We start from the raw sequence: 12,522 nt of genomic DNA, 5'->3' as shown, positions 1-12,522 counted from the left end.
TTTTTTTTTTATAGTTGTCATTGTTGTTTAGCAGGCCCAGGTCAGGCTCGAATCCATTAGCCCTGGTGTATGTGGCTGGTGCCATAACCAATGAGCTAAGGGTGTCGAGCCCTTATAGACTTTTCTATGCATATTTACACAGAAATGCATTTTTGAATAAAAATTAAATGTATTACCATAAAGTTCTGTAGTTTTTTTTTCACTTCAATATACTATAGATTTCAATAGAGTTAGAAAATAATCATATGCCATATACTTCTCTCAAAATAGATAAAGTAAACATATACATTATTATCTTAGTTGGGAATAATGTTCTACTGTCTGGATGTCCCAAAATTTAGTAAATTCACTAAAAAGGGAAACAGAGGTTGTTACAAATTTTTATTTTGTTTTTTTTTGTTTTTCTTTTGAGAAAGAGTCTCACTCAGTTGCCCTGAGTAGAGTGCTATGGCACCATAGCTCACAGCAATCTCAAATTCTTGGGTTTGAGCCATCCTCTTGTCTCAGCCTCCTGAGTAGCTGGGACTACAGGTGTGCACTACCACACCCAGCTGTTTTTTCTATTTTTAGTAGAGATGGGGTCTTGCTCAGGTTGGTCTCCAACTCCTGAGCTCAAGCAATCCACCTGCCTCAGTCTCCCAAAGTGTTAGGATTGTAGGTGTGGGCCATTACGCCTGGCTAAAGCTATTTTTAAATAATACAAAATTAAAAAATTTAAACCAGGGCCAGGTGCAGTGGCTCACACCTATAAAAGCTATTTTTAAATAATATAAAATTAAAACCAAGGGCTGAGCATGGCGGCTCACACCTAGCACTCTGGGAGGCTAAGGCAGGTGTATTGTTTGAGCTCAGAAGTTCAAAACAAGCCTGAGCAAGAGTGAATCCCTGTATCTGCTAAAAACAGAAAAACTAGCCAGCCATGGTAGCACATGCCTGTAGTCCTAGCTATTCAGGAGACTGAGGCAAAAGGATCGCTTGAGCCCAAGAGTTTGTGATTGCTGTGAGCTACAGTGATGTCATGGCACTCCACCCAGGGTGACAGACTGAGACTCTGTCTCAAAAAAAAAAATTTCAAAATAAATTAAAAAGGGTGGTACCTGTGGCTCAGTCAGTAGGGAGCCAGCCCCATATACTGAGGGTGGCGGGTTCGTACCTGGCCCCGCCAAAACTGCAGCAAAAAAATAGCTGGATTGTGGTGGGCGCCTGTAGTCCCAGCTACTCGTGAGACTGAGGCAAGAGAATCGCCCAAGAGCTGGAGGTTGCTGTAAGCTGTGATACTACAGCATTCTACTCAGGGTGACAAAGAATAAAAAATTTTTTAAAAATTAATTAAATTCAAAATTAAAACCATAACATAAAAATCTGTTTCAACTGATTTGCTGAACTTTACCTTTTCTTTTCTTATTAATGATCTTAAAGAGGAAATTCTGCTCTTTATAATATAAAGTGAAAAACTTCTTTTTAAATTTAATTTAAGGGTGGCGCCTGTGGCTCAAAGAGTAGGGCGCTGACCTCATATACTGGAGGTGGTGGGTTTGAATCTGGCCCCAGCCAAAAACTGCAAAATTTAATTTAATTTTTTTTTTTTTTGAGACAGAGTCTCACTATGTTGCCCTCAGTAGAGTTCTGTGGTGTCACAGCTCATAGGTACCTTGAACTCTTGGGCTCAAGCGATTCTCTTGCCTCAGCCTCCTAAGTAGCTGGGACCATAGGCACTCGCCACAATGCCCAGCTATTGTTGGACAGTTTAACAGGCCTGGGCCGGATTCAAACACACCAGCCTTGGTGTATGTGGTCTGCGCCGTAACCACTGTGCTACTAGTATTGAGCCTAAACTGAAAAACTTAAAAATAATTTATCTTTTGAACTAGAACAAAATAAACTTTTCTATTAAAAGGATCTGAGGGTTAAAAAAAGTTAACTCATAGTTTAAAGGTAGAGTTTATTTTTAACTTTTTTTGAGAGACAGAGTCATACTTTGTCGCCCTCAGTGGAGAGCTGTGGCGTCATAGCTTTCAGCAATCTCAAACTCTTGGACTCAGGTTATTCTCTTGCTTCAGCCTCCTGAGTAGCTGGAACTACAGGTGCCCACCACAACACCAGGCTATTTTTAAGAGATGGGGTCTCGCTCTTGCTCAGGCTAGTCGAACCTGTGAGCTCAGGGCAATCCACCTGCCTCAGCCTCCCAGAATTCTAGGATTATAGGCATGAGCTACCACACCTGGCCTAAAAGCAAGATCTTTTTTTTTTAAGGAGACAAATATATTTGGGACCACTGATTTCAGAAAAGCAGGGAAAGTGGCTGTTCTCTGTGGCTACCCTCTGCCTCCTCCAGGTGCTGCCTTTCCTCAGATCTCAGGGCAGTAGCCAGAGTGAGGGCCAGCAATCAGTATCTCAAAAGGCAAAACACATTCAGAGCAGATGCAGTTAACTGCAAAGAGGAGAGAGTCAAGAAAAAGAAAAATGGACTGGGTGCAGTAGCTCACGCCTATAATAGCACTCTGAGAGACTGAAGTGGGTGGACTGCTTGAACTCAGAGGTTTGAGATCAGCATGAGCAAGAACAAGACCCTGTCTTTATGAAAAATACAAAAACTAGCCAGGCATTGTGACAGGTGCCTGTAATCCCATCTACTCAGGAGGCTGAGGCAAGAGGATCACTTGGGCTCAAGAGTTTGAAGTTGCAGTTTCTCTATGATCACACCACTGCGATCAGCTAGGATGACAGAATGAGATTCTGTCTCAATTAAAAAAAAAAGAAAGGACAATCAGTGTAACCTAATTCTTTGCATCCTCAATGAATCCCAAACAATATAAAAAGAGAGAGAGAGAAAGAAAGAAACCATATGGCCAGCAAAAATTAGAAAAAAAAAAAAAGAATGGAGAATAAAAAGGTAGAAAGAGTAAAAATACAGGGGGAAAAAAAAAAACCCGAAGATACAGCAAGGGAAGAAGGTTACAAAATATGTAAAGAGAAGAAAAAAGCTCCAAAGAATGTGAGGAACACATTTTAAAATGCTTCACTGATCTAGAAGGTGGTTTATGCCACTATTTTCCATCTGTATTCCTTGGAAAAGTATTTCCAATGAGGTAAAGTAAGAATTACTGATTGATGAGGAACTATCCTAGTGTAAATAAAGTCTAAAATCTTCTCCCACCCAGATATGGGAGTATGTTTCTGTTTCAATCTAATTTATGGCAGGATCTTAGGAGACCAAGCCTCATATAACTTTCACCATCTGGATTTACCTACTTTGCCCTGAGTTCTAAGAAGCTATAAAAGCTTAAAGGGCAGTTCAAAGAAGTAAGCAATTTTCCAGACATACTGAAATCAATAAAGAGTGCAGCAGTCTACTTATCATGACAGGCAACACACATACACATTTTGCAGAGATAACCTTAAGTAAAGCTTTTTTTCACTGCTTCAAGAGTTACTGTCATGTTATATTCTCTTAGTCTTTGTTCTAACTTCCAGAGATATTTTTCCACTCATTCTTCAAATGTTCATACCTACCTGACACTCTGCAGAGTCTGTAGCCGCTTCCGATTTCTTTCCAATTCTAATTTTCTCTTTTCAATTTTGGCTTCTAAATTAGCTTCATCAGAGGCCACATTATTGAGCAGGTCTTTAGTCTTCTGAACCTGAGTCTACATTTAATAGGAAATAATGAGACAATATGCCAATAATGATTGCCATCTTGCCTCTTTGAAGAGACGCATACTGCATCAAGCATAGCAACATCAGGTTAAACAAATACAAAAGCTGACAAATAGGTAATGACATATTTAACCAACTGTTATAGGGAGAATGTCCAGAAAAATTTATCCTCTCCACCCTCTCATAAAAAGTAGGTTTTAAACAAGTGAAGATGGAAAGATGTGTCCTAGTGGACAGAGGCCTATGTGCTCTTGTCTAGCTTAATCCGTTAGAACTGGGTACATATCACTCTGGATAGTTAGTGTGCCTTTATGTCATTCAGGGTATTCCTTAGTTACAAACACCTGACTTACAGAATAAACACACACACACAGTTTTCCTAGGAGGGGACAGAAAGAAACATGAGTGGCTCTAACTATGGCTTGCTGGGATTCAGAAAGAAAGGTGCCTTCCCTCTCTCTGGTGACAGAAGCTTGACTGCAGACTAAAAATAAACAGAGCACTGTGAAGTTGTTACAGAAGTAGCTCTTCAGTGGCATCAGCCACTCTAGTGTCCACCAACCTTTGGAAGGGGGCCCTGGGAAGCAGCTGGACAGAAGCCCTGGGGCAATGGGGCTAAGTAAAGAAAGCAAGGGGATAAGAAACCATTGATGACAATGGAAACCTCCTGACCCTCTAGTTAGAGAAAGTTCATTTGAAGCAGGTAGAACCAGAGTAAACGTGCTGTGTTCCTAACACTCATTATTTTCATCTTGTCTGAGAAACTGGCCACGTCATATGCCTGTGCAGCTAAGCATGGAGCTGCTGCTTCAAGTTCTGACTTTCCAGCCCTGTACTAAGTTCCTAATGGCCACAATGGGGTTTTCCCATCCAATACTTTCCATGTGCACAAGCACCCCTAAAAGGGTGTCTGTTTTCCTGGAGATCTCTGAAAAACTATGGGGTCCACAATGAAAGGACCTACGAAGTCCAGACATTCTTAATCCTCAGAAACAGTGTGTTTTTATAAGAAACTATGGTTACTGATAATGAGTTCATGTTTCAATTATTTTTGGTCTAAGTACACTAACCCTTTCTAAAATTATTTCATTATAACAATCATCACCAACCAACCATTTGCTTTAAGGGCTTAAAGACCCCAGGAGAAACGTGAGTCACTCTCATTGGAAGAAAGGTGGGTCTCCTTTCTAAATAACTCAAGCTGATGTAGACCATTTCTCTGAATCAAAGTCAGATTAAACTGCAGTAAATTTATTTGACCTTAAAAAGTAAAAAGTATTTTTTAAAGGTATCTGTTCCTCAGACATGGTGCCTATATCACAGTGGTTACCACACTGGCCACATACACCCAGGCTGGCTGATTCGAACCCAGCCCAAGCCAGCTAAACAGCAATGACAACTGCAGCAAAAAGAAATAGCTGGGCATTGTGGTGGGTGCTGGTGGTCCCAGCTACTTGGGAGGCTGAGGCAAGAGAATAGCTTAACCCCAAGAGTTTGAGGCTGCTGTGAACTGTGATGTCACATTACTCTACCAAAGGTGACATAATGAGACTCTGACTCGAAAGAAAAGTATCTGTTCCTCAAATAAGAAAGATTGGGCCGGGCGTGGTAGCTCATATCTCTGATCTCTGAAAGGGTGAGGCAGGTGGATCACAGCTCAAAAGTTTGAGACCAATCTAAGCAAAAGCAAGACCCCATCTCTACTAAAAATAGAAAAACTAGGCAGGTGCTATTGCAAACACCTGCAGTTCCAGCTACTTGGGAGGCTGAGACGAGAAGATTGCTCAAGCTGAAGAATTTGAGGTTGCTGTGAGTTATGATGCCTCGGCACTCTACCCAGGGCACAGGGTAAGAGATTCTGACTAAAAAAAAAAGATTAACATATAAACCTAAATAATTTTGCCTGGTTTCCTGAAATATGTGGCCTATACCTCATAATCCTTTTAAAGTAATCATGTTGTTTTGGTAGGTTGCTTTTTTAGAAGTAGCAAACATCATAGATATTTTTCAACAACAGAAAGCTATCTTAAGAGATGTTTACCAACAATTATGCCCTCTTTTGGATGTTCTTATATTTGTCAATGCCAAGGGCATGTTCATATCATGTTCACTAGATTCAGTTAGAATATAGGCAAGTATATTTTTAAATTAATATTTATAGGAAAACTGGAGTACAATACAAAGCATTTTTCTCAACCTAGGTGAAAATTGCTGACAAGATTATCTCATCACCCTGAACACTTTAGGGTATATTTCCTACAAATAATCTTCTACACAATTAAAATACAGTCATCAAAACAGGAACTCATGCCTGACGCACCACTACCTAAGCCTCAGACCCATCCTAGTGTCCCCACCTGCCCAGTGAAGACCTCAACAGCAGATGGGAGCCACCTGTGGTATTCAGGCATCACCTGTCTGGGGCCTCGTTCAGCCTGGAATGTCCCTCAGCTTGCCTTGACTTTTACGAACTTTTCACTTTGGAAGAGTACAGGCCAGTTAATTTATAGTATGCTCTTCAATTTGCTTTGTCTGATTAGATTCAGATTATGCATCTTTAGCAGCCATATCTCAGAAAAGATGGCATCCTATTAGACGTGCATAACTGTGATTTGTTCCATTACAATGATACTCACAACGATCACTTGATTAAGGGGGTGACTGTTAGGCTTCTCCAGAAGTTACTCTTTTCCCATTTGTAATAAGTAAGCATTTTGTGGGGAGCTACTTTGAAACTATGTGAATAACTTGCTTTTCATCAACTTTCAATATAATTGTTTTTCTATGTCAGTGAGAATTAAATCACTATAACTTATTTTGATGTTTAAATTGTTGCTAATTTGGCCAGGGGAGGCCCATGCAACTTAGCTTCTGTGTTCTTTTTTTTTTTTTTTTTTTGGAGATAGAGCCTCAAGCTGTCCTCCTGGGTAGAGTGCCGTAGCATCACAGCTCACAGCAACCTCCAACTCCTGGGCTCAAGCAATTCTTCTGCCTCAGCCTCCCAAGTAGCTGGGACCACAGGCGCCTGCCACAATACCCGGCTATTTTTTGGTTGCAGCCATCATTGTTGTTTGGCAGGCCCGGGCTGGATTCGAACCTGCCACCTTAGGTGTATGTGGCCTGGTACTTTAGCCACTTGAGCCACAGGCACCGAGCCTCTGTGTTCTTTTGACAGTTCCCTTTCATCATCTGAGCACTTCTTTACTTTCTGGCACAAGAAGTTCTTGCATTTCTCCTGCCCTGGCTATGGCATCAGTCATGTTTCCCTAGGAGTTCTGGTTCATTTTAGAAGAATGGCATTTAGAAGCCAAGATCTAGGTGTGAGGTGTGATCAGAACTAAGAAATGTATAGATGTAGGTAGGTTTATGTGTGTGTATATAAATATATTTATATATACATGCACAATTATTCCTTGTAAGTACATACATATTTTTGATATACATATATATCAAATTTTGTTCCTAGTGCTTGGTTTGGCAGCGTATACTAAAACTGGAATGATATAAAGGTCAGAACGGCCCCTGTATAAGGATGAGATGAAAATTCATGAAGAATTCCATGTTAAAAAAATGTTCCTAACGGCCCTTTGATACAGTTCCTGTGGGTCTCGACCCACAGGCTGAGAACTGCTGCTCTAACCTGAATGCTTTAGATGAAAGGAGTAAATAATAATTGAGGATGGACAGATAGTAATGGATGGTGACAGTTCTATTTATTAGACTCTTTTTAGAGTTAAGAAAAGCTGGGAATTATTTAAATACTCAGCAGTAAGGAGCTGGTTAAATAAGAGTATTATTAAAATTACTGAAGAATTTAAAATAATTATCAAATTAAAACTGCTTAATTTTTAATAACAGGAAATTGTTCTTGTTTATAATGAGGGAATAAACAATGCTGTAACCTACATATTCTAGAATGTCCTCTAATTTTTCACTTCCCTACTAACACATCCTTTATTATAGGTCTAGCTATTTTGAGTCCTATTTTGAGCTATTTTGAGCTATTTTGAGACATAAAGACATTAAGTAATCTTACCAAAATCTCTTTTATTGCAATTCTTATCACTTTTTCAGTCTCATTTATTTCCAGAGGTCTGCCAATAGCTTCTGTTCTCATTTCCTAGAAGCAATAAAATTGTTTAAATAGGTTTTCAGAAAAGGAATTCACAAAATAAATGTTCCTACCCCATTATTGCATTAACGTACACAGCTATCATTTAATAAAAAAAAAAAATAAACGTTCCTAGATCTAGATATGGATAATGGACAGATTCTCAAAAGTTTCATTACAACTGATGCACAAACACTTCTGCCATCACCTCCTAAATGTCTTCCATAAGCCAACTTATCTGGCTTATCTGGCCTTTCTCCAGAACTCGAGATCCTTCTTTTTTGTTATAGGCCCTTATCTCCATGGACAAAACTGAACTTAGCATCTGTTATGTTTTCTCCCAAATTTGTTTCTTTACCTGCATTCCATACAGGTGACTCCCAAACACAAGCACAGTATAACTTGCTATCTAAATCCCTGACACTGCTTCATTGGTCGTGTCAAATTAGCTAGTATATGTCAGTGGCTGTTTTGTTCTGTCAACTACACTTCACCAGGTGGCAACCACTAGGGCAATATATGCAAAGCAGGGATGGTAACCTGGTACCCAAGTTCCTCTTTCCCAGACCTCAGCACAGTCATGGTTGATATGAAGTGAAATGAATTCATTTAATTTTAAAATGTTAGATTGAGTTTGTACATCTTAATGCCAAAATACCAGGTAAAAATTAAACACTGCACCACTTATTCTTGAAGCAGTGGTTCTCAAACTCTCCTTCACATCAGAGTCACCTGGAGACCTGATGCCTAGTTCTTATCCCCACTCTAATTCATTGGTACAGGGAAAACCTGGACATCACATGAGCCTAACATTCAACAAAGTTTAGGAAACACATTCTTAAACAGCTGCTTAAATAGGGGTTAGCACATACTCTTGGGTTGGCACTTGTTGGAATAAGGATTGCAAATTAAGTTTCCATTGCAACATAAACTTCAATTGACTGAGAGTGACTGCCAAGATATCAATGGTCCCAAATTTTGCTGTATGTGAGAATCACCCAGGAGACTTGGAGAACTCCCAATGGCCAGGTCATATTCCATAACAGTGACAATAGAAAGGCTTGAGGCCAGGCATGGTGGCTCTCCTGGCAATTACAGAGGCTAAGGCAGGAGAATCACTTAAGCCCAAGAGTTTGAGACCGCTTAGGCAACATCGTGAGGCCTTATCTCTTTAAAAAAAAAAAAAACAACAAAAAGCAACGAAAACAAGGGTGGTGCCTGTGGCTCAGTGAGTAGGGCACCGTATACTGAAGGTGGCTGGTTCAAACCCAGCTCCAGCCAAACTGCAACTAAACAATAGCTGGGGCTCGGCGCCTGTGGCTCAAGCGGCTAAGGCGCCAGCCACATACCTAAGGTGGCGGGTTCGAATCCCCAGCCCGTGCTGCCAAACAACAATGATGGCTGCAACCAAAAAAAAAAAAAAAAAAAAAAATGGCAGGCGTTGTGGCAGGTGCCTGTAGTCCCAGCTACTTGGGAGGCTGAGGCAGGAGACTCGCTTGAGCCCAGGAGTTGGAGGTTGCTGTGAGCTGTGATGCCATAGCACTCTACCCAGGGGGATAGCTTGAGGCTTCGTCTCAAAAAAAAAAAAAAAAAAAAAAAAAAACAATAGCTGGGCATTGTGGCAGGCACTTATAGTCCCAGCTACTCAGAGGCTGAGGCAAGAGAATCACCTAAGCCCAAATGCTGGAGGTTGCTGTGAGCTATGATCCCATAGCACTCTACCAAAGGTTACAAAGTGAGACTCTGTCTTTAAAAAAAAAAAAAAAACTAACTGAAGTAGTCAGGCATGCTGGTATACATATAGTCCCAGCTACTCAGGAGGCTGAGGCAGGAGGACTGGCACAGCCCAGGAATTCAAGGTTGCAGTTAGTTGTGATCATGCCACCGCACTCCAGCCCAGGCAACAAAGTGAGACCTTCTTAAAAAAAACTAAATAAGTAAAGGAAAAGAAAGCAAGAAGCAAGCTAACATTTAGGAGTGTTTTAAGATGCCCAGGTGATTCCACTGGGCAGCAAGGTCTGGGAACCATGAGCTCAGAGCATAGCACTTTTGAGAAGAATGAGGAGGCTAAGAACAGCAGATAAAAGCATGTGACCAATAAAATCTGTCATGGGCACAAGGACAGTTTTGGCTACCTACCACACATTTGTCATTCCTAAACTAGGAGCTAAAGGCATTAACATCAGCAGACAGTGCTCACTAGAAGCAGGAAGAGCAGCTAGCAGCCTATCACTTTTCCACACATTGTCTTATTTAATCAGGTATGTTTAATTAAATCAGAAGACATGAACAAGGGAACAGGATTGAAAAGGAATACCCTGAATAGAAAATCTGCACAGCTAAGAAAAGTAAGTATGTTATCTGAATGTAGCTTACCCTCAACTCTACCTCCTTGCCCAGCAAGTCATATAGAGATGCTCCTTTGGAGGTGATTTCAGATGCAAGCTGCCTGGCTGCTTTCAAATCTGCAATCTGGAAGAAAAATATCAAAAACAGAAACCTCAGTAACAGGTTTTTAAGAGGCGTTCAATTAAGAGTACACAAAAGTGTACTGGTGATGGGGGGAGTGGAGACAGAGTTTCATTCTGTTGCTCAGGCCTCAGCCTACCTCACAGCAACCTCAAACTCCTGGGTTCAAGCAATCTTCCTGCCTCAGCCTAGAGGAGCTGGGACTATAGGTGCCTGCCACCACACCTCGTTAATTTTTTAAAAACTTTTTTAGTAGATACAGGGTCATACTCTTGCTAAGGCTTGTCTCAAACTTCTGAACTCAAGCTATCCTCCTACCTTGGCCACCCAGAATGTTATGATTATAGGTGTGAGCCACCATACCCAGCCAATCAGTCTGTTAATATCTATTCCTCTCAACCTCCAGTCGGGACACTGGTCAGCACTTACATGCTGCAGAAAAGCACTCCCAGCACACCTGGTTAGGAAGCATTTCTCAAAGCACAAATGATACCAATTCCAGGACACCTGGGTCTCTCTGAAAAACTAAATTTCAACCCACAACCAGGAGGTACAAAAGAGAGAAAATTGACATGCTTCCTATTTGGACTAGGACGCAACAGGGTACCCTGACAGTAGTGAAGTGACCAAAGGGGCAACCTGTCCTACTGTGGCATCCTGATGACCTATGTTCAATCTTCCCCTGTCTGTTCACTCTCTAGATCAGTGGTTCTCAATCTTCCTAATGCCACGATTCTTTAACACAGTTCCTCATGTTGTAGTGACTCTCAACCATAAAATTATTTTCATTGCTACTTCCTAAGTGTAATTTTGCTACCGTTATGAATCATAATGTAAATATCTGATATGCAGGATGTATTTTTATTGTTACAAAGGGGATGCAACCCACAGGTTGAGCACGGTTGCTCTAGACTTTCCTCTACAGGGTTGCTATAAGGCTCAAATGGGGTTAACACCCACTAAGTACTTACAACAGTTCTGGGCTCCCACAGTGGGTAAGCTATTGTCAGAGAGACAATAATGACAACCATGATGGTGATTTATCACCTAGCCCTTTGCGCAGGCTTCTTTCTTAGGATGTGCGTGTCACCTCTCCTTTGAATGTGCTAATTTTCCAAAGTGCCCAAACATAAGCATTTCCTGGCTTCACACTCAACTCTCTCTCCTAAACAACTAATTCCAACCTTCTCTCTTTCATTTCCTTCTTTCCTTTTTATTTTTTTAAGAGACAGGGTCTCCCTGTTGTACCCCAGGCTTAGTTGGCTTAGTTATGCCAACTAAGCAGTGGCATAATAATAGCTCACAGCAACCTCCAACTCTTGGGCTCAAGCTATACTCCTGCTTCAGCTTCCTCAGTAGCTGGGATTACAGGGGCACGCCACCATGCTCAGCTGATTTTTTTTTTTGAGACAGATTCTCACTCTGCCACCCTGGGTGAAGTGACATGGCATCATAGCTCACAGCAACCTCAAATTCTTGGGCTCAAGCAATCTTCCTGCCTCAGCCTTCCAAGTAGCTGGGACAAGGAGCCCACCACAATACCCAGCTAGTTTTTCTATTTTTAGTAGAGACAGAGTCTTGCTCTTGCTCAGGCTGGTCTCAAACTTCTGAGCTCAGGCGATCCACATACCTCAGCCTCCCAGAGTATCAGGATTATGGGCATGAGCCATCATGTGCCCCTGCTGATCTTTTTTTTTTTTTAATTGAAACAGAGTCTCACTACGTCACCCTTGGAAGAGTACCATGGCATCACAGCTCATAGCAATCTCAAACTCTTGGGCTTAAGAGATTCTCTTGCCTCAGCTTCCCAAGTAGCTGGGACTACAGGCACCCGCTATAATGCCTAGCTATTTTTTGGTTGGAGTTGTTATTGTTGTTTAGCAGGCTGGGCTGGGTTCGATCCCGCCAGCCTTGGTATATGTGGCTGGAATTCTACTCACTGAGCTATGGTTTGATTTTTTTTCATTGCTGATTTTTTAAAATATATTTGTTCTAGAGACAGGGTCTCACTATGTTGCTGAGGCTGGTCTCAAGCTCCTGATCTCAAGAAATCCTCCTGCCTCAAGAGGACTGAGATTACAGTCATGAGCCATCATCCTGGCCCTCTCTTTCCTTTCCTTTTTTCTAAAAAAATTAATTTTTTAAAATTTCAGATTAGGCTCGGCGCCTGTGGCTCAAGTGGCTAAGGTGCTAGCCACATACACCTAAGGTGGCGGGTTCGAATCCAGCCTGGGCCTGCCAAAAAAAACAACAACAATGACTGCTGCAACCAAAAAATAGCCAGG

The 12,522-nt window shown here is 41.3% G+C and overlaps 1 protein-coding gene and 1 pseudogene across 2 annotated transcripts in view; one reads left to right on the top strand and one right to left on the bottom strand.

Moving 5' to 3' along the window:
* Positions 1 to 12,522, bottom strand: part of CLUAP1 (clusterin associated protein 1) — a 32,105-nt gene that overhangs the window by 17,168 nt on the left and 2,415 nt on the right. Inside the window, exons 2-4 of one of the 2 annotated variants that reach the window (XM_023513874.1) lie at positions 10,145 to 10,240; positions 7,694 to 7,777; positions 3,514 to 3,647 (exon numbers count right to left, since the gene is read on the bottom strand). In XM_023513874.1, coding sequence (XP_023369642.1) covers positions 3,514 to 3,647; positions 7,694 to 7,777; positions 10,145 to 10,240 — 314 coding nt within the window. The remainder of the gene's footprint in view (positions 1 to 3,513; positions 3,648 to 7,693; positions 7,778 to 10,144; positions 10,241 to 12,522) is intronic. The other variant, XM_023513875.1, reaches the window with a different exon arrangement.
* LOC111725617 lies at positions 7,125 to 7,224 on the top strand (annotated as a pseudogene).

This window comes from Otolemur garnettii, unplaced genomic scaffold, assembly GCF_000181295.1.
Source record: "Otolemur garnettii isolate 467f Iridium unplaced genomic scaffold, OtoGar3 scaffold00044, whole genome shotgun sequence".
In the NCBI taxonomy this organism is placed as follows: domain Eukaryota; kingdom Metazoa; phylum Chordata; class Mammalia; order Primates; family Galagidae; genus Otolemur; species Otolemur garnettii.
The sequence above is the reverse complement of the archived record's forward strand: the minus strand, read 5'-3'. Positions and strand labels throughout refer to the sequence as shown.